General features: G+C 41.9%; 1 protein-coding gene across 8 annotated transcripts in view; it reads right to left on the bottom strand.

Annotated features, from left to right (window-relative positions):
* CCDC88A (coiled-coil domain containing 88A) overlaps nt 1–22,339 on the bottom strand; it is a 71,337-nt gene that overhangs the window by 47,180 nt on the left and 1,818 nt on the right. For 6 of the 8 annotated variants that reach the window (XM_050972185.1, XM_050972186.1, XM_050972178.1 and 3 more), the window contains exons 1-4: nt 19,201–19,384; nt 18,984–19,084; nt 4,778–4,886; nt 1,120–1,189 (exon numbers count right to left, since the gene is read on the bottom strand). In XM_050972185.1, the coding sequence (XP_050828142.1) occupies nt 1,120–1,189; nt 4,778–4,886; nt 18,984–19,084; nt 19,201–19,263 (343 nt within the window). In that variant the 5' untranslated portion in view covers nt 19,264–19,384. Of the gene's footprint in view, nt 1–1,119; nt 1,190–4,777; nt 4,887–18,983; nt 19,085–19,200; nt 19,385–20,135; nt 20,277–21,650; nt 21,846–22,339 lie in introns of those variants that run through there. The other 2 variants (XM_050972179.1, XM_050972180.1) reach the window with 2 other exon arrangements.

The raw sequence follows: 22,339 nt of genomic DNA, 5'->3' as shown, positions 1-22,339 counted from the left end.
ACGATGCATTCTGTTCTTTTGGAAAGGAAGAGACCACATTCACACTTCTTGGTGCATATGACAGCAGCTGCACATATAAAAACTGAAAAAGCTGTGACCTCGGAAGCAAAAGCAGCAGTACTCAAAAGCAGAAAGTAAAACCCAAAAGAATTAAAGCAAGATACCTACAGGGATGGGATATGTGCAGATGGGATGTGGAAAATACCAATGTTATGAGCCCTGGGACTGGGAAGTGAGGAAACACAGATGGTTCTCCTGGCTCATGAGGAAGCCCCAGACACAGAAGCGTGGCAGAGAAGACATCCCAAAGAAATAAAAGCAGCCAGGGGAAGCTACACAGCCTGTTAGAGCAGTTCCTGACCTCTCTGCTGAGGTGTCAGAACGTCAGGAGGACAACACCTGGGGCACATTAGACCTAGGGAAATAAATTCTGCCCAATCCATAGTGGCTCCATGCAGGCCAGGTGTGTCTGCTCCGTGCTGCTGGAATTGAGAGCATGGTGCAGAGATCCCCAAGTGGCTGTGGATAGTCAGCTGGCTCCACACAGGCTAATTTTCTTGGTCTGAAAATTGCAACTCTCAGAGCTGGAAGCAGAGAAGGTGGGAGCATGGAGAAGACACTGTCAGTTCAGAGGAGAAAACAAGAAGGTAATTGCAATATTTTTCAGGTATGGATGCAAGAGAAGCAGGAGAGTTTGGGGGAAGGAGAAACAAGGATCAGGAGCTGGATCAAGTGAGATGCACTGGACTGCCAATTCCCTCAGCAGTGACATAGGTAAAGAAAGTTGAAGGTGCAGTAGCTGGGAGAACACGAAACTTTAACTTTGTGCCATCAGTGGTTCACTGGTTGCTGGGAAATGCACTCGGGCTCAGTACAAATCCTAGTGAAAGCCAGAGCTGAGGCTGTGACAGAACACATTTTTTAGAGAGTGGACCCTTTGTGTGGACAAAGAAAATCATTATTAAATCATTACTCATCATTATTAAACCACTTATTTGATAAAGTACTTAAACATTCTTCTGTTGAAAGGCTCAACCCTACAGGAATTTTATTTTCAGTGAAAGAATATAAATTATCACACCAGTATACATTTTTGTCTTAGTTCAAAAATAAACTTACCAGAAAAAGGATTTTTGCCAATTATTAGCACATTTGGCAAAGACATCATGATCAACTGCTGCAAAGTCTCCTATAAAAGTTAATTAAAACATTATTTACATCATATGTACTGAATGAAAGCAAACATCAAATGCCAATAGCCATTAAAGAGAAATCAGTATTAATTAAACAGTTTAATATTTTTCAGGACTTCACGCATTTATTTGCATTCTAATTAAAAAAAAACAACTAACAAATATGAGTTACTTCTACAGAAGCTTTGATTTACTGGTTTGCACAATCATCTCACACAGCAAAATCCTCTCGTGGCAATGAGCTGGCTTAGGGATCTTAAGCCAATGAGATCCCAAGTCTCAGAATGCAGCAAAACCCTTTAAATTTATTATGTTCATGTTTCCCTGACTGACCCATTATACGTATTTCTTTTATTGGCTCTAAGGTGCATTTCTGCTGCAAAAAATCCATTTCCTTTATTTCCCGGTTTCTTTGGCCTCACCAAAATGTGGATGTGAAACTCCCAAGGGTTTTTTCTGCAGTGACACTGGGCCAGCTGTGAATACAAAGGTACAAACTCCTGGGTGCACAATCACATGGAATTGTAGCTGGTAAGTGCCACACACCAGGCAGCAGCTCTGCCTATCTGCTCCATGGATTTCATCAATGGAGCTCCTGTAATGGCTGTAATCGGGTCAAATCCCCAGTCTAGACAGAGCCTAATTCTCCTGAAGCAGAACAGTCTTTCTCCTGTTCCCAGATATTTATTCCCAGCAGATGCCATCCTATAGTCAGGCTTTTTGTTTTTCCACAGTGACAGATCCATTACTATATAAAATGCTGCTACTCAAAAGCAACATATTCCAGAAGAGCCAAGGCACACATCAGGTGTCACATTGTAAGCAACAGCCTAACACAAGTCCACTTGCTTTAGGTCAAACTGAAAAAAACCCCAATATTTCTTGAAAAACACCAGTAGAAATTATTAGTTACAGCTATACTTGAAAGTTCTCACCAGTTCATATAAAACATCAACATTATACCTGAATTGATTAATAGCAAACTGTAAAATATACATTCCCTCTGGACATGCCTAAGACCAATTACAAGGAGGGAGAAATCAGCTTTGACCTCTTCCAATGTTATGAAATGTAACCAACTGTGACACCTGTACTTCAGACTTTCATAAAGACTATTTTCAAATAAAAACAAGACATGAAGCGCACCACAGGATGTTTTAAATCAATATAAACCAGACAAAAAATAATGAATTTAGTGAGTGTCGACAGCTACTATGAAAGAAAATCACATATTTTTAGAGTGGCTTTTTGTTGTTTTTTGGGGGTGGTTTTTTGGTACCATCTCAAAGAATTCCATGATGCTATCATAAAGCTGATCATGTATCAAAGCAGAGTATGAGCAGCAGTAACCAGACCATGTGTCCTGAACAGACACGATCACCTGTTTCCTTACAACACCTCTGCCGTGCCCCAGAGATGTCTGACACCTTTTCTGTCTCTTGGTGTTAACCTCAGCACTGGCTTTGCTTGCACAAACTTTCACAGTTCACCAGCATTTATTTTACTGAAGATTTTCACCTCCTCAGTCAAATCTGCTGAGAGTCATGGACACTCATGGATTAAACCTCCTGAGCCCACCAAAAAATTTAGAATCATTTGTCTTGAACTAACTGCTGAGAACAGTTACACTGCCCAGAAATGTACACACTCCAATTACTGGTTCAGGACCAGAATTGTAATTCCAGAGAATAACTAAGATGGTACAGGAACAGAAAAATTGACTAATCTAACATAACACCTTAATTTTGAATGTTACATGCTACCAGAGCAGGTTTTTTTGACAAGTGCATGCACAGCACTGATGCAATTTTTCACTAAACTGAGAGAAGGTTTTCCACATGGAACAAAGCAGAATGGACAATCTCACAATGAGAAGTGTTAAAGAGTTAGGTTAACACAGTGCTAAAAATCCCAAATTCCCACATTCATCAGTGTCTGATGCTAACCCTCAGTAAAATCCTCTCTCAGTGCAGTGAATGGTGTGCTGTCCCCTCCCTGGGATCCTAGGCACCCCCAGGAACACCCCCAGGCAGGGCTCCAGTACTCTCAGCTTTCAGCAGCACTGGGCTGGGAGGCTCCTGCCTCACCCCAGGCTAAGGGAGGCCACTCAGTTTGATTCCAAGGCATCCATCAAGCCCCAGCTTTCCTGCCTTGGGGAAGTTCCCAGGTGACAGGAACTCAACTGACCCCTCTGTGAAAAAGACCATCCTTTAACACTTCAACTACCAGAGAGCACAAACCTCCCTGCAGGCACTGTAGGGAGTGAATAGCTACACATGCAGAAAGCAATTCTAGGTTCCAAGGAGCTCTCCAGATTGGAGAGTAAATGCCTTCACTCCTGCTAGAAACACCAGCCCTTCAATGTCTGCATGGTGACCAAAACCTTGAAAGACTGGGAGGGGGAGAAAAGTGTATAAAACAATTAAAAAAGGGCAGTTCAATATAGCTTGCATGACTAAAGTGGTGACTGGTTTTACCATTTCTTTAAAAAGAGTATTTTTTTTTTCTTTTAAAAAAGCTCTAATAAACTTGTTTCTATCAAAAAGGTTTGGAGCAACACCTACAATCCTGAACCTAAATGCGAGTAATTCTGCCTGGTTCTGGAGCACTTGGGACTGGTGATACCATGAGGCCAGGGCAGGATGGGGAATGCTCTGTGTTCCAAAAAAGATCAATCCTGTCAGAGTTTGTACTTTCTGTTGCACCAGTTGTGGAACACTCATGCCTGGTGGAAAATGACTTCCTTTAGGAAAAGGAAAAGCATATGGGCCTTAGCAGGCAGCACATACATCCATGTGCAGGGGCTGCCAAGGAGAGAGGGTGGAAGTGCTGGGAAGATGTTCCATGGCTGGTCAGGGCAGTGACAGCTGGCAATCCTCACTGCACTGAGAGTTTTGGGAAGCACACACTGTGTGTGGACACAGGAGGAGCAGCAGACTTCAGGCCAGGAGGTGTGGGGAGAGGCAGAACAAAGGATGTCTCCCAGGTCTGGGCCCTCCTGCAGGAAGGAGCAGGGGAGAGGGGAAGGGCACTAAAGCCACACTAAAGGGACACTGGTGACAGCAGCAGTGCCCAGCTGTGCTGTGTCCATGTGTACAGCACCCTCTCCAGCTCAGCATCCAGCAGGCACAGGACCAGCTCCTACCACTGCATCAAACTTCAGTGGCTCTTTTACAGCTCTGACTTAGATCCTCACCGCATTTACCACAAACTCCCCAATTAATTCTAAGCCTAGTAAATTTCATCACATTTTTCTAACAAAAATTCCATTTACAAGACTAAATGCACATGCAGTAATCTCTCTCACTGGCACAAAACTGGCTTCAACTCAGAAAATACCAGCCACAGGAGTAATTGCACACACAGAGTATCTATTCTGCAAACAGATCATCATTCATACCAAAGTGCATTCACACCACCTTTATACCTGTAAACAGTGATAAGAAATTGGACCAGATATCTAAACAATCATCCACACAAGCATTTCTTGTTCATCTTACTCCTGTTACCCTTAAATCCATAACTACAGAAGAAAATTTAGAAATAATTCCAGGCAAAACATAACACAACAAACAATTACTGACCTGATAGTAAGTTTTTATTTGTTTCACCAAAATAGACAAATTTTGAATCCTTAATGATGCATCATTGTTTACTTTTTTGTTTATCCTCTGATTAGCAGACTTTGGATTGCTGTGAAAAGAAAAAAAGAATACATTAAACACACTGACCATTAATCTTTAAAGCTCTCTCTATAAAACAAATGGTCTAGTTAATGTGCCAGCACAGCCATTCCTTGTCTTGATAACCAGCCTTGTTTTTCCCTCCACAAATCAATAAGGAGTTGTGGAAGATGGAAAGAGCATGAAATGTGTCTCTGACACAGCCAGCCAGCCTCACATTCTTGTTTGCTGCCAGTGCAGTCTGAAACTGGGAGCACCCACCCCAACTCCCAGGGAATGGGTCTGACAGCAAAGTTTTTGTGGCTCCATGATGGTGTTTTACTAGCAACAAAATGTAATTCTTAACTTTTAGAACGATGATGAATGTGAAACACATCGTGCTAACACACACTGAGCTGTTTTAAATGTATTTACAGATTGCTGGAATGTGACAACAAAGGGATTATTAATTGGAGTTTTTGTCATGTACTATCATACACTACCAGATTTTTCTCTGGTTTGTCTTGGCTTCAGGGAGGAAATCAATCACTTTTTCCTTCACAAAGCAGAAAGGATCTGAGGAAAGGCAGATGAGTCACCCTTTTCAATACCTTGTAACACACTGAGGACAGCAGGACAACCATTCACTGGGATTTCTCCTGGAAAACCTTGCAGAATCAAAGCACACCCCACAACACTCCCTGAAATGTTTAAAGAATTCCTAAGGGATGGCCAATGTGAAGTTTCTCACTTTTACAGATCCTTGAAAATGCAACTTTTGATATTTAATGGTATTATTGTATTGTTTAATGATATTATTATCAGATAAATGAGAGCTGGCTGGGATGCTGCACTCAAAAACAAACTAGCAATTTTTCCCTGTCAAACCAGGGCTCCCAGCAGGAATATGTGTCTGCTGGCTCTGGTTTTATTCAACATTGTCATTAATGATTTAAACAATGGAATACAGAATACACTTTCCAGAACAGCCACTGGCAAACTTTAGGAGGAAAAAAACCCCAAAGAACAACTTCCAAAAAATACTATGGCAATGGAGAATGATCCTGGTAATGTGCACAAGTAATGGAATTCAATAACTCACAGGCAAAGGATCAGAGTCAGAATCAAATGCAGAAAGAGGAGTTATTTGCTATAAAACAAAAATGACCTGAATATTTTGGTATTGTGACTTACTCTGATGCAATTTATCCCTTTGATTGGCAGTTTCACATACTCTCTGTACAAAAATTACATATTTTTTATTTATATAACTTACCTACACAAACTTTATTTGCCTTTTACAGCTCACTTAACTTTTAGCATATAAGATTTTTTAAAATATATATATTTATGTCTTTTCTTCAGTTTATTGCTATCAGCATTTCCTGGCTTATAAACACAAATAGAAATAATAGAAAAACCACTGCTGGGAAAGGAAGTCAGGTCATATAAAAAATGCACCTCCAACACACAGATATTTTTTAAAAGAAAAGCAGTAGGCACAGTATCTTCTTTCTGTATTTTTTATTATAAATCTAGGAAAATTAGGGCATGGGTAATTGCCTCATTCCTAAATGCTCATCACCATGTTCCTAAAAATATTATAAACAATTAAAATATATTTCAGAACATATTAGCCAAACCATGTGACCAAGATGTGACCTTGGGTTTATTAGATCAGCCAACCTGTAGCTGTAAAAGCAACTAAATGGGCTAAAAATAATTATGCTTTGCAGATGCACAGAACTGGACTCCTTTCCACACTGAATTCATTCAAATTTGTTAAAATCAGAAGAGAAAATCCACATTAAATCCTGCTGACCTACAGAGATCAGCTGAAGTCTCCTATTTCTACATGCATATCTCCAAAAGGCCGATTTGGGCCCTTAATCCCATGGTCATTAAGATTAAAGATGAAGATTATCTCTGGGCTTTTTCATCATCTTCAGCAGCATTTCTACAGCCACCCATTTCAGATGCCTCTCCCTTTAGAGCACTCAGACCAGGGCAAAGGGGTTTCCTGGATATTGTGCCAGCTCTTATTTTAGCATCAACACCAAAATTAGTGTGCAACCACAAGAACTCAAAACACAAACGTCATAAAAGCTCAGGCTTTCCATTTTCTCATTTCCAAAGCTGTATTAGGATATTGAGATTGATCCTGGATGAACAAAAACTTCAACATTTGCACAGCACTGGATCCTCATGACACCACAGGATCAGCCCAGCCAGCAGGGAAGGCTTGGGCTGCTTTAACCACCTCACCTCCCTCTAGGACAAGATTAGTGACCCGCTCAGTGCCAAAATGATTCATTCCTGTAGCTTAAAACAGAAAGTTAGGGAGTTTTTTGTTTTGGTTTGGCTTTTTGTTGTTGGCTTAAATTGCAGGAAGCAGTTTACTGGGATTGTGAATTTTTGCTGGGAAAACTTGGGCCACAGCCGTGCTCTGGAGGTGGATTTTTACCACTGGGAAAAACACTGTCCAGTTTCAAGATGCTCTGCTAGTGCAAATGACCAGCACTTAAAATCAGAATGTCAGCCTTGGGACAAGCTGATGCACAGAAAAAAAAATTTTAGTAATTTTAAACTTTTCCAAAAGATTATGGCAAAGCGTGCACCAGAAATCCCAAACTCCAAGTTTCCCTAACATTTTTCAGCAGAACTTAAAAGTAGGTAGTGGGAACAAGAAGTTTAACCCACTGATTTTAAGGTTCAGTAAAAGCAAGGTAGTGAGATATGAGTACTACTCTCTACCAGACATTTTTCTTTAATTAAACATGGACCCTCAATAACTCACCATTGGTAGTAGATTCCTTTTTCTGGTTTTTTGGGAATGAATGTCCTCGTGGCTCATTATTCTTCAACCACGGGAGGTCAGTTGTCTTTGACACTCTCAATTAGTACATGTTAGCCATGACTAGGATGAGTGACTTGGACAAAAAATTGTTTCCCATGCTTGCTAGAGTGCAATCTTGCTCTCAGCACCTTCCATTGCAAACAGGACTTCACCTCTGTGTTACAGTAATTGAGATCCTTCTAACCACATTATGCCATTAAATGATTATAAACAGACTGTTTAGAGGCTACCTGCTAGAATGACCCTGTGCTGAAAAGTCAATGTTGAGAACTGAGGGATTCCCACCAAGCAGCCTCTGTGCTGGTGTTTAGCAGAGCTCCCTCATCTTCAGTCACTGATTTATTTCTACCTTTCAGATTGTGTTTGAGCTGTCAGGTTTGTGTATGGAACAGCCAAGCACAGACCTGACAGATCCCTCCTCACACCAGTGTTATGAAAGGACCATGATTAGGTCCTTCAACAGGAAATTCCTTATTTTTAAAAAAGAAAACCAACTGAACCCACCTTCACTTCCAATACTGACAACCAGGTCTCATTTTTTCAAAGACTCCAACCTGAACATTCATAAATTCACTAAACAGCATTTTAAATATTATTTATTTAGTCTATATAGTTCATTATCTCAAACACTGATATCTTAATTTGTCCCTCTTAAAGAGGAAATAATATAGCAGGATGCTGGCTGCACATTTCCATTTTATGTGGTTTGCAGAAATTTTTTCAGGCTGGTCCAAGTCATGGCATACTCATACTTTTCACTAAGCATCAAGTCTAAGTGCAACTATTTTTCATACAGAAAGATAAAATTCCAAATATGAACTGCCTGAACCTTCAAAGAGCAACTCTAAACTCATTTACAATTATGGTAAACTGATTTATTAAAGATTTTAATGAAGTACTTATGGGTATAAGTTGAACTGTTGAATTGCTATGACCAGTAAAATGTTTACAATTACTCTATTTTTATCAATGCAAAACAATTCTGTTTATTAGAATATATCACATCCAATGACACTGAAATAAACTGATGGAAATACAGGATGCAAATTAAATAGTTTTGAAGATAAAAAGTCTATGTTGCCAGTTTAAGACACAGCTTTAAAAAGCAGCTTTTTAAAACCTTCAGATTCTGGTGGCTACTATAAACATTTTTAAGGCCATCCATGCTCTGAACTGCTCCTTTTATGAGGTGGGGATACTGAGCTGCTTCAGTGGCAAACAGCCCAGCAAAATAGGGCAAATCTGTCTAGAAGTCGATAGGAAGCAGAGCAGTGAAAGATCCCCTTAAGCAATTTTACATTTAAGAGCAACCTACTTATGACAAGATACATTAATTTCAATAGCAATAAAACCAGACAGGAGCATCTATCCCAATAATGCATTAGTTTAAAACTCCTGATTACACAGGCAACTTCAGTGATTTAGAAATACTACCAGTGTCATGAATCACAGATTGAGACTTCATATAATCAGGGATTATGTGTCTTTAATTTTTCATTGACCAAAATCTATCAGAAATGGGAATGTGATAGCTTAATGGCCTCATGCTTAAATCTATGCAGACTGCAAACCAGTTGTGTCCTCCCTTGCCATCTGTTCCTTGATGGTACTTAATGATTAAGTCTGGTATCATAACGCTCCCTAATTTGAAATATACCATTGTTTGAATGTATTTGGTGAGTTCAGTGAAATGCTACCCTGTGGTTCAGCTTACAGCAGCACAGCATTCACTTGTACAGATAAATGCTGCAAGCCTAATAAAGTTTATTTTATGCCAAGTCCTTTTAACTGGAATGCTGAGGCTCACTCTTGGTATCTGTCAAATATTTCAGTTGTTACTGATAACAGAATTTTGGGATAGACTTCAACTAATAAAGCAGCATCTTCATTATTTACTACTGGCACAAAAATAATAAGCATGCTCAAAATGTGTTTTACAAAGAGACTTAATACAGCACTGTCCTTTTACTGACAAAACAATAAAGAAGTGGAAAAAAAAAAAACCCTGGAGCTTTCACTGGAGAATAACTGATAATCTTCAAATTGCTTAACATTTTCCAATCTACCTTTTAGTTGTAGAACACTGTATTTCTATCCTTGAGACAATACTGCTTGAGCAGCAAGCAATGCAGTGCTGAAATGGTCATCTGCTCAAACATCTGAAGATACCACAAACATCACAAAATCATATTAATACCTCCATTTCAGGACACTGGGCTAACTCTGCACTTAGCAAGGACTGACTGTGTGTGCCAGAAGTCCAACAGCTGTACCCAACGTTTTCTGCCTCGTGATCATGCGAGCTTTAGGAAGCAGGCCTAACATCAAAAGTCTTTTGGCCCTTGCACAAAACCCCATTTCCTAGGATTATGTCCAACATCATAAACTGTTAGGAGGCTGAAGCCCTATGCCTACTTAAAAATAAAAAACAACCAAACCACGACCAACTGGCCTGACCCAAACAGAGTGGCTGGTGGGATCACAGGGAGCACTGCCAAGAACATATCTGTGCATACTGAGCATATGCAGACAGCTTCCCTCTGCCAGCCTCAGCCTCTCAGCAGCACAACTGCTCCCAGGGCAGCTGCCCACTGCCTCAGCAGCCTGGCTGGCACTCCAGCACAGGAGCTGCATGGCTCCTCAAGGCTGCAGGGTGCTGGAAGAGCTGCAGCTGTGTCCTGCCCTGGGTCTCCCTGCCCCAGGGATGGGGACCTGCTGCACATCACAACCGCATCAGCATGAAGAGACATCCCCTCACAGCCCCACACTGCCAGGGACATGGGAATGTGCCAACAGCCAGGCTGAACCACAGTGCACTCAACAGGTCTGCTGACTGAGCTCTCATTTCTCCTTCCCAGGGTTGAAACAAAGTCCAGATTTATTTTTGTTCTCTTTTCCCTAGCTGCAGTGAAGAACATGTATGTAGGTGAGTAAAATGTGTGAGAAAACAAGAAATGTGTTTGACTAAACACATCTGTGACTAAGCAAACTCTAGTGGAAAAGACCAAAACCTTGGACCCTAAGTTCCAAGTTTAAAGAGCAACCACTGTCTTTATCATCCAATAGCATGAAATAACTTCATTACTATTGATTCACTTTGACTGTTTTCCTATCACACTAAAGGGTAGTATGTAAAAATAAAGCTTTCTGCCAGAAGCTGAACCTAGTGTGTCACTGCTGACCATATCAAGTAACCTGGGTGAGCTCCCCCAACAAATCAATGAATGACACAGCTGGCAAAAGGTAATCTGGCTGCCACCAAATTAACAAGTGTCACTCACAGAAAGGAAAAGCTACAGGATTCAGAGCAGCACAGAACACTTAACACACAAAATAAGCACACCTAGGCATTAAAAATTTGAGAATTCCCAGAAGAAACATCAACAAACAAAATTTTTTTAGTGAGGAAAAACATACGAGAACCAGAAAGTCTGACAAACACACTCTATCCCACAAATCTAAATATCTTTCAAGGAACATCTTGTTGGTTTGTTTGGTTGGTTTTGAAGGGTTTTTTTTAATTACAGGAGGTTTATCATTTGAAAAGGGAGAATTAAACTGCTGTAGTGCTTACACCACACAATTTTCCAAATCAAACTAAACCCAAAAGGTGCCCAAGGATGCAAGAGTGTTCAGGCCAAAGGTCAGGAAAGCAACAACACGGACATGCCACAGAAGCAAAATACTGAGGATACTGAAGTCTGAAGTTTTGACTTCTACTTCAAGCACTGCCTGTTATTTTCCCTCTCAGAGCCAACATTTTTTACTTCTGAAATGAGTCCAAGTTTTCAAGACCGATTCAGCTCAGTACCAAAAACCAGAGCAGTTGAGAATCACTTGACTTTATGATTAACACCTCAAAGCAACTGACCACGGGAACGCTGCAAACATTGTCACCCTCAGCAATGCTGTGACAGCGGTAACACCAGCTTCACACACAGCACTTCCAGAGCTGCATCACAAGATGCAGCCTGACTCCAAAACATCCCAGGGCACTGCAGTCAGGAAATGTTTTCACAGCACACCTTGGGAGGATCACTCTGCAAACATGAAGGTATTAGTTTGGAAGAAACATCAAGTTATAAAAGAAGCAGAGTTGTCACCGATGCCAGGAAGCAGCAGCAGCACAGAACAGAAGACAATGAACACTCATTGCCCTGAGCAAATGACATTTGTGGAGCTAACATGATTTCTAAGACATTTAAAATATTAATGTAAGGGAAAATTACTACATAGGATTTAAAAGCAATACACATTTATGCAGTCTTTTTTCTTTAAGCTGAAAAAAAAACCTCTTAAGAGGAGTATGCAAGGACAAGATTTGTTTCTTGTATCCTAACTAACAGCACCACAGTACAAACTTTGCTTTATTTGATAATCACAGCACTACCAAAAATTATTTCTCCTTTAAAAGACTTGGAAAAACGTTCACTTTACTCTTGACTTTAAACTTGGCTGAAGCTACAAATTCTCAAGAAAATTAGTTCTCACTTCAGTCACAAATAGTCTGACCACAGGTAAACACCTCAGTACTCAGCATTAACAACTGCAGGAAATTCTGATGTGTGATGGCACCAAATACACAAATATTGTGGTTGCAGTGACTAGAAAGATCTTCAGTTGTAAAAATAGCACCACGCAGATTTCCCCAAAATACTTCTGGTTGGAACACCATCACTGTAGATAACTTCCTTTCTTATGAAGGGAAATAAACCCTCTATAAGTAAATTATTAATAATAAAAGACATATTTTCATCGTTCTCCACACCCACTGTTAGACTAGTGACAATGTGACATTTGCCTGCATTCTCTCATACATCTCCCTTGCTCTGTATTCTGGTTTTGCCCAGCACACACAATACTCCAAATATACAGCAAGTGTATTCCCAAGCTACCAGGAAATTCCAGCAGACACTTTTTGCTCAGGGGCTTATTTAAGAAAAACAAAGATACCACACAGAGGAAAACTAGAGCAAATATTTCCCTGAAGCTTAAACCAAGATAAAATTCTGTAATAAACCTAAGTGGACTGTCTTCTGTCACTATAGGAAAGAAAGCAAGTATTGGAGTGTCTCTAAATGTGCAACACAAAGATTCACTCAATGGAATACAACAGACACCATTTTATGGGTTCATCCCTTACAATTTCCCATCCCAAAATACAACAGCAGGCAATTTTTGCCTGGGTCAAGCAGTAGCCTTGCCTCAATTCAAAGCCCTGGCATCAGTGAATCCCATTAAACAAAAAGGAGGCATTTTGCAAACAGTGCTCAACAACAACTGCCTCTGGAGCATCTTCAGGATAAAGGCTGGACTCTGAAACAAAGCAAACAAAAACAAACACTCTCACACAGTTATTCCCAAATAATCTTTGGCCACTGAAGTCACCTGCTCTAACAAAGCAGCATGTTGGGAAAATGTCTTGATCCCTAAATAATTACTACCTAGGGAAAAGTGGGGCATTACAAAAGACAAGGAAGGCAACAAATTGCTATTTAGCTTAGACAAAAAAGAGGAGGAAACAAAAATAAGAACATATGAACAAACACAAAACTCAAAAGCCCCTTCTTAACAGAAGAAACAAATGAGGAAAATCTAGAAGTAAATCTCAAATTTGGCATAAGATGAGCTTGATTTAGCACCCAAATTCAGCTAACTAGTAAGTTTTCACAAGAAAGATCAGAGCACAGCAATACTTTGCAAAGGTTTGTGGTGGAGAGATCCCCAGAGCAGCCATGAAACCTGAAGCAGCAAAGCCTTGTCACTGAAGGGTACAAGCTAATCAGCCAGGTGTCTGTAGCTAAATTAAAACTGGATTTTACTGCTGCTCTTATACTCGTGGAATGCTTTGAAACAGCATGTAGAATGTGAAATGCAAAATTCTCTGAAAAAGGACTGCAAAGCCATAGTGAATGTATGTTCTCTCCTTGTCAGAATGCTTTCAATGCTGAGACAAGTTATTTTGATATTACATCTAAGATGGCTATTTATGGTTGACAGGCTTAACAGAATTCTCTGTATGTATTAAAAAATAGTTTTAAATTCAGTTTTTATTCCCTGACCCAAGGCACCAGCCTACAGTAAGGATGGGGCAGTAGCAGGCTACCAAAAGAAATAAGGAGACAGAGTCAAAGAAAGATAACCAAGATGGCACATGAAGAAGAGAAGACAGAAGTGGATGGGTATGTGTAAAGGAAAGTAAGATGATTTAATTCCTAATCTCCAAAATTTTGCACAGAACAAGAGTGAACTACAGAGTAGTTTCCTGCTGAGAAATAAATCAGGCTTGCCAGAATGAAGAAAAGTGGACATCAGCTGTAGAAAAGGGTACAAAAGCATAACAAAAGCTAGTAAAACAGAGACAGGCCAAGATCAAGCACTTCAGGCATTCCATGTTCATCCCATGCATTTTCCCCCTCTATCTATCAAAAACCCAAGCACCCCGCAGGTGCAGGGATCAGCCTGTGTCCACCTCACCTGCCCAGTTCAGAGCTCACCGCAGGCTGATGGTCCCATCTAAAATCATTCATCATTATACTAAGAACTACATTTCCTCTCCTCTAATCAAAAGGGTTTAATTTCAACAGTCCTGGCACACATTGTGCTGGGCCACTTATTAAAGAATTTGCTTCTTTACAAAAAAAGGGACTGTTACAAATTCAGCTTTCCTGAAGGAAAATCTCAGCCCTGCTGCTGCAGAACTACTCCTGGGAGCAACAACTCTCACCAAGTCCAAGTGACACCTTGCACCTGTGGAAAACCTGACAAAGCACATCTGGGAAGTGTGAATCTACACCATGAAGTGATAAAGGTGTGGACTTAATAATATCTGAGCTTTTTCTAAAATACACATTCCTACTTCTGCTGCCAAAGTCACCGATTTCCTTATCCTCAAAACTCTTTTCCATTTCCCCACCCAGCCAGGGCCTGGCTGAAGCTGCTTCTCCCTCCTTGGTCTTCCCAAGAAGGAGTTAATTGGATTGAGTGGCTGCACTCTTTCACAGAGCCTGGCAGCCGGCTCCAGCACTGGAGACAGAGTCCAGTTTTCAGGGGAAGATATAGGCAAGCCAGAAGTATGGGCTGGCAAGCTGAAGGGCTTGGAAAAAAGCACACAAGTGAAGGCTGAGAGCAGGAGCCAGGGAAGCTGTCCACATTCTAGGCACACACCAGCAGCGTGCTGGGAGGAAACAGGCAGCCAGTCCACCTGGAAAATCTGATGGTGTGAAAGGCCTGCAAGTGGATTCAGTCAGTGAAAAACTGGGAGAATGGTAAAAGGGGAAAAACCCAGGAGAAGAATGAAAGGCTGCATCTTTGAAGTAGTTTTCAGCATGTCTGGATACAAAGACTGATATGGAAAGTATCACTTAATTGATGTAATGAAGACCAAAGTTATAAAAGGCACTCTGGGATGAAAGCAGCCAGATTTCCAGACGGTGGATTAAATTCATTCAGTTCCAGAGTTTGGTTCTGTACATTACCAGCCCTGCATACAGTCTGGGTCCAATACTTCCTTTAAACCAGATTTATTTCCACAAATACAAAGCACAGTAATATAAAACAATTAAAGCTAAAATACTGTTTCAAGTCTTTGTTGCTTGACCAAATATTAATGGTGGTGGTAAATGTAATGAAAGCCCCAATCTTGTAAGTACTTGCAGCTGTCTCTTTTTATACAAAGGACCCAGCAAGACTCTTGTCAGTTTGGGAACCACAGCTCATACTGAAAGTCTTTCATCGTTTCTGACCCAATCCTATTGGAATTCAGTTAACAAGTATCAGAGACCAAGACCTATCAAAAATGGAAATAAATACCATGCAGAAAATGAGTGTTTCTGTAAAAATACTGCATGGTTTTTTTGGATCAGAGGAGTTTATAAACACTACAGTGCTAAGACTATTAAAAAAAACCTGAGGTGGTGTTAATCAGGATCTGGAAAAATATCTCCAGGACAACTGAGTATTATTTTAGTGCAATTGTAATTGGGTGTGCAACAGGTGACTAATCCACTGAATGATACTGGTTCCCTGATTTCAGTACCACACACAACAGATTCCACTCAAGCCTAGGAGCACTTTATAAATATAATGTTAGAAGCACTAGGATCCAGAGGTGCAGTGAAGGTATGAAGCATTCCTGGCATGTTCCTCCACCTCCCTGCCACGGCAGAACCCCAGTGCAGTGATCCCTGGTGCTCTGATTTATTTCCAAGATGCATGACCCCTTTTTTGTATCAAAGAGCACAAAGATAAAGGCTCAGATTTAGAAAGACAGATGGGTTTCTATCCACAAGTATCAGATACTGACTGATCCCAGCAGAAGGTAAGTAACTGGATACTTCTGAAGCACAGGACCTAAATTTAAACAGGAAATTAGAAACATTCTCTCAAGTTAGGAGCTAATATTATAAACACTGGGACTCTCCTTAATTAAAAACAAAATTTAAAAAATAATATCAATTGGCCTGTAGCATCTCCAGCAAGGGAGAGCCCTTCAGATATAACTGGTCACTGAACAGAATCTGGGCAAGTTTCCACATGTCCCACAACATCCAAAGGTAAAAATCATACAAGGAATGCAATGAATTCCCTCATGGATGAGCTACTAACAAACTCAGTGCTGATAAATCTCAGCATCATCAGCATCCTGCAACTATTCCAAAGCTGACACCTCTCTTCCCTGTCTGAATCATTACCATTGTTGAACATAAAGTTGATCCAGACAAGCACAAGGAGAACCAAATGCTGGACTCTCACTTGCAGATGATGGAGGGCAGGATTAACTCTTTTCTAACTGAACAAAAAAACCTTCTCTAACAAACAAAGCCTTTTTTTTTTTTTTTTGACTGTGTAACTGTTTACAAATCATGCCTAATCCAATATTAACACTCACTTTTATGGTCACAGAATTTGTTTTTCCAACATTTGGCAAGAAAAAAGTAAGTATTAAAGAACATTTGCAGCAGGACCACAGCACCTCTAACAACCCCACTGCCATAGCTCCTAACCACAAACCTCTAGGTCTCAAGTGAAGTCACTGAGCTTTAAAAAAAAAACAAACCAAACAACCAAAAAAACTTCCCCAAGCCCAACATTCTGACGAAAAACACCCTTCTTTTGAAGTCACATGACACAAAGTTTTCTGCCACATTTCCTCAATATATGTTAGTAAAGAATAAAAGGAAAATAAAAGAGAAATAAAACCAGAAAACACTGTGAATAATCTGTATTGGTGATTAGTTAGAGCTGCATCCTGGATCTGTTTTTGCAAATGAAGACACTTGCTTAATATGTGGATATTCAAAATGAACAGGACTAAAAGTTAACACAGGTTTCCACAGTGACTTCACCACTGACAGGACCACACTGCAAAACATGAAACAATTTTTCCCCTATTTCAATCCTGGCACAAAACCCAAAACAAACTGAACTTTCCCAAAATATGAACAGAGTTCTAAGAGGCAATTCTAACCAGTAACCAGCCGTGATACATCTCAGCTCCCACAAGACCTTCCAATGTAGTGACATATTTCTAAAATTAATTTTATTTGTACACCAATGCTTTTCCACATTTCACTGTTTTTACTGTTCTGAATACAACCCTTTTTTTTTTTTTTAATTTATATCTCCAATGTGTATTTTTTACACATACACACCCAATGTTTCCTAAGTACAGTAATCATGGCATGGGGTCAAGGATGCACAAAGTCACAGCCAAATTCAACACACAGTGCCTTAGGCATGGCAATGTTCCTTCTCCAGAGTTTTCCATTTTACATACATGCATCAATTTATACTCAGTATTAAAAGACTGACTGGAAAAAGTTTAAGACTATATTCTTCAAAATCACATTGTTCCAGTGCTAAATTTGCCTTCCAGCTGTCAAACTTCTTTATCCCATACTAGCTCTGAAATGAGTGGCCATCTGAAATGAGTAGCCACAGCTGACAATCTACTTACTTCATGCAATCCAAGAAAAAAATAACGAAGTCATGGAATAAAAATACTATTCTTCAGTGAAATGCATCACTTAAAATTCTTATTAAAGTGTACCAGATTCCACTCAGAATTTTTTTTTTCAAGGAGCACCATTCCACCAAGTTTTCCATATTTTTCAACATTAGAGTGAATACTTGAGAGTCTTAGTTGTACAGAAATAGGTGACAAAGGAAATATTGGTTTTAAAAGGTTGTGAATTCACACTTAAATGAGGTAAAGGGTTGCTCTTTTGACACAGACTACTCACACAAGCTGAACACCAAGGATAATAACTTTTAAAGCACTAAATATGAATAAAGGCTATAAACAGAGCAGGAGGATGCCCATCCCTGAGCAGTGTTCCTGAGGAACAGCTGCCAACACAAGCTGCTCACACACTGACGGATGTACCCAGCCGGCCATAAGCGCACAGCTTTCCATACCTATACAGAAAATGGATGGATTTCTCTGCAGACTCGAAATATCAAAAAAAAAAAAAAAAGGTATGTAGGAATTTTTACACTAGTAACACTTTTATGATTATATCACTAGACACCTGACAAGTGTTACTCTCCAGCATGACAGTAGTGGGCAACATTCCAGTCAAAATTATAATTAACAGAGAGCCACTGTAAAGGATTTTTTCTGACAACCAGAGTTTTCAATAAACAGGTTATAAACCCATGTAAAAACATTTATTCTGTTGGCTGTAGTCAGAAAACACTCTACACTCACAATTAAAGCACCAGCTTTACTGCTCAACTGCTATCTACTCTAACTAGGAAGTGTAGAAACTGAAGAGGAAGGAGTTTAAGGGCAGTCCTTTTGCTCACTGAACAGCCCTGTGTGAGCTGCATGCCATCCTTAAATTGCATGTCACGTGCACCAAGATATGGATTAGAACCTTATTAGCCAAGCAAATTTATTCAAAATTTTCTTTATGAGCATGACTTAGAGCAGGATGAACCTTTTTTATGCCTCTCAGTGGAAATCTGGGAAACTATTTACAGTCATGCCATTTTCCAGTAAGTTCTACAAAGATGATTCAGCCTGTATCACACTATACATCCTGTAAATACATTGCTCGGACATTCAGCTGTGTGGAGTCGGGATCTGCCACGATCCCAAGTCTCCTCTTAACTCACCACATGACCGGGTCACGCACAAATGAAAGTAATTTACCAAGGTCAGTAAGGGGAGAGGGGGGGAAAAGGCTTTTTCATAAGGCAGCAAAAAACCACGAGAGAAACAAACCAGCAAAAAATTACCCCAAGGCAGCGCTTGCCCACACTCACATTTGCAGCATGACTTCGTTCAGATACACTCCATCCACCAGCGCCACATATTCCTCCAGGTTGGTCCCATTTCCTCCAGCCAGCGGTCCGAACGTCTTCACCTGGAACAGAACCAGCACCGTGACACCAAGTCCACCTCGCTCCCCTACCGCAAGGCTCTTCTCAAACAATGAGCAGATAAAAGCAGGAACGTGTGAGGGGGAAAATGAACGCTTACCCAGGTGACAAGAGGGCTCGACATGAACTGCTCCAGAAGGGGTGTGAAGATCTCGTTCTCCATTTTACAAAAAAATGGTTAACATCAATGCAGCTCCTCTGATGCAAAAAATAAAGGTAAGTCCTTCACTGCAGCAACACTCTGGAATGCTCCAAGGATTCAGCTGGAGTGAGTGAACCCCATTTTTACCAAGCGATGCAACACCAACAAAAGTCAGTGCACTGGCAAGCGGGATTTATCTTCCTCTTTCAAGAAAAAATGCATCCGAAAGTCCATCTACGCGTATTTCAGCCTTTCCATTGATGCCTCTCCCTTCCTACATAGCGAAGAGGTGGAAGGAAGGAAGGAGGGAAAGAAAAGAGGGAGGCTGCCTAGCTACTGGGATTCTGCATCAGACAAAAAAAAAAAAAAAAAAAAAGAGAGGAAGGAAAAAATCTGCTTCAGCAGCAGCAGCGCCTCAGAAAGGAAGGAAAAATTCCAGCAAAACTCCGCAAGCTCATCCTGCCCCTTCCCCACAAAAAAAGACCCAAGCCCGAGCGAGGGGAGCAGCGAGGGCAGGGACCCCCGCCCCTCTCGCAGCCAAGCCCCCCGGGCTGCGGCTGCACCAGAGACCCGCTGCCCCCCTGCAATGGCACCGACAGGGAACCGGCCCCCGGAGGGATCGGGGGCTATTTTAAATCAGTTCCCTTTTCTATCCCTTCCCTTTTCCACTAACTACGGCGCCAGAGAGCGGCAGGACCGGCACACGCCGCCCGGTCCCGCAGCCTCGCCCTTCCCCCGCGCTGGCCGCTCCCCTCAGGCTCTGCTCTCCCCTCGCCGCTCCGGGAGCGCCCCTCGACCCCTCCCCAGCTGTTCTCCTGCCGCTCCACCACCCTCCCCGCGGCACCAGCTCCGCTCCGCTCCCCAACCCCCGTCCTCCCGAACTGCGGAGCCACCTCGCCTCAGCCAGCGCGGCCGCGCCGCATCGCTCGCCTCGTCCTGGTCCTCCTTCCCTCCCTGCCTGCCTCCCGCCCTCCCTGCTCGGCCGCCGGCTACGGCGTGCGGATCCCTCCGCCCTGAGCCGGGTATCCCTCCGCCGCCGCTCGGGGATGGCGGCGCGATTAGAAAGGGGCGGGGCCGCGGCCGAAACGCTGCAGGGCTCGCGCCCGGCGCGCGCGCGCGATGCGGCTGCGGGCCCCGCTCAGCCTTCGGTGTGGCGAGGGGGAGAGAGCCTCGTCCGTTCCCCGCTCCGGGAATAAAGGTGCCCCTGAGAGATGATAATGCTCTTCCGATCCCCCTTTTGGGGGAATAGAGGTGCCCGGGAGGGAGATGCTCTTCCATTCCCCTCTGGTGGAATAAATATGCCCGTGAGGGGAAAACTCAGCGCAGGAGGGATACTCTCCATTTCCCTTAGGAGAATAAAGGTGCCCATGAGGCAAAAAGTGTAGGAGGGAAAAATGCTCTTTCATTCTCCTTTGAGGAATAAAGATGCCCGCGAGGGGAAATCTCAACCCAGAAGAATAAAAGTGCCCGTAAGGGAAAAAGCACGTGAGAGAGGCTGAGGCTCTTATCACCTCTTGTGCAATAAAGGTGCCCATGAGGGGAAAAGGGCGGGAACGAGACGCTCTTCCCTTTGGGGAAGGTACCCGTGGGGGGAAAAGCGTATGAGGGAGGCAGTTGCTCTTCCATTCCTCCCGTAGGGAATAAAGGTGCCCGTGAGGGGAAAACTCAACGCAGAAGGGATATTCTCCATTTCCCTCAGGAGAATAAACGGGCCGGTAAGGGATGGAGAGAGGGAGATGCTCTCCCGTGCCCTTGAGGGAAGGAAAAACCCGGGAGGAGAGGCTCTTCCCGTCACTTCTTGGGGAAGGATGGTGCCCGCGAGGGGAGAAGGGCGGGAAAGAGATGCTCTTCCTTTCCCCCTTGGGGAATAAAGGTACCCGTGAGGGCAGAGAGTGTGAGGGAGGGAAATGCTCTTCCATTCCCCCCTTAGGGAATAAAGGTGCCGGTGGGCGGATAAACTTGGCACGGGAGGGATATTCTCCATTTCCTTTAGGAGCATAAAGGTGCCCGTGGGGAAAAAAGCACGGGAGGGAGAGGCTTCTCGATTCCCCCTGGCGCAATAAAGATGCCCAGAAGGGGAAAACTCAGCACGGGAGGGAGGAAGATCCTCTTCCATTCCCCTCATGTGGAATAAAGATGCCTGTGAGGGGAGAAGGGTGGGAAGGAAATGCTCTTCCATTTCCCTCTTGGGGAATAAAGCCATGAGGGAAAAGCTCGGTGTGGGTGAGAGATGACTTTCCATTGCCCTTTAAGGAGTAAAACTATCCATGAGGGGAAAAGTGTGGGAGGAAAAGATGCCTCTTTGGGGAAAAAAGGGGCCCATGAGGGAAAAACTCAGCGCAGGACTAAGATGTTCTTCCATTTTCCTTTTTGAGAATAAAGGTGCCTGTGAGGAGAAAAACTCTTACCCTCAGGAAGTGGAATCCAGAAGCAGGACAGGTTTTCTCCTCAGAAGGTAGAATCCAGACACACCCATGATAAGGTAAAATCCAGCTTTCTGGAAGGATTTTGTGGGGAATCAGAGGATGACAAGCAGTGTGCTGGCCTGATCACTGTCCTTTCCCTGAGCCTTCTCCTGCTTCTTGTGCTTTCAGTATTCAGTCCTGCATTAATATGCATGGATATATCTGCTTAATACATTATGTGGTTCATTGGCAAAACATTTTACAAAATCTCAAACTAAATCCAGCTTCTCGTTTGTGTGGTATAAGTTAAATTGCAGCAGCATTTTTTCAAATACCTTTCATTTTGCACACCTTATTAAAAAAACCAAAAAACAAATCCTACAAAACATTGCAATAGAAGTGACTGAAATTAAGTGCCTTTGAAAAAAATCAAGTAACAGCTAAATAGACAAGGTTTTCCCAAACACCAGATATACATTTTTCCTAATGTCCAAGACTGGGGAAAAATCCAATTCCAATTATGACTTGTTTCAAGAATGCCTAAGTAACAGATTAGAAAAATAAATTATGGACCTTGTAATATTAGTCTGTCTTTTGCATTCTAAGCTTTTTTTTAAAATTTAGACAATGTTGCATAGTTAAATGACTTTGATTCTCACAGATCTCTAGAGTGAACTCAGCCCTCCTATGAA

The sequence above is a fragment of the Serinus canaria genome, chromosome 3, assembly GCF_022539315.1.
Source record: "Serinus canaria isolate serCan28SL12 chromosome 3, serCan2020, whole genome shotgun sequence".
NCBI classification, from domain to species: Eukaryota; Metazoa; Chordata; class Aves; order Passeriformes; family Fringillidae; genus Serinus; species Serinus canaria.
This window is presented reverse-complemented; position numbering and strand designations above follow the sequence as displayed.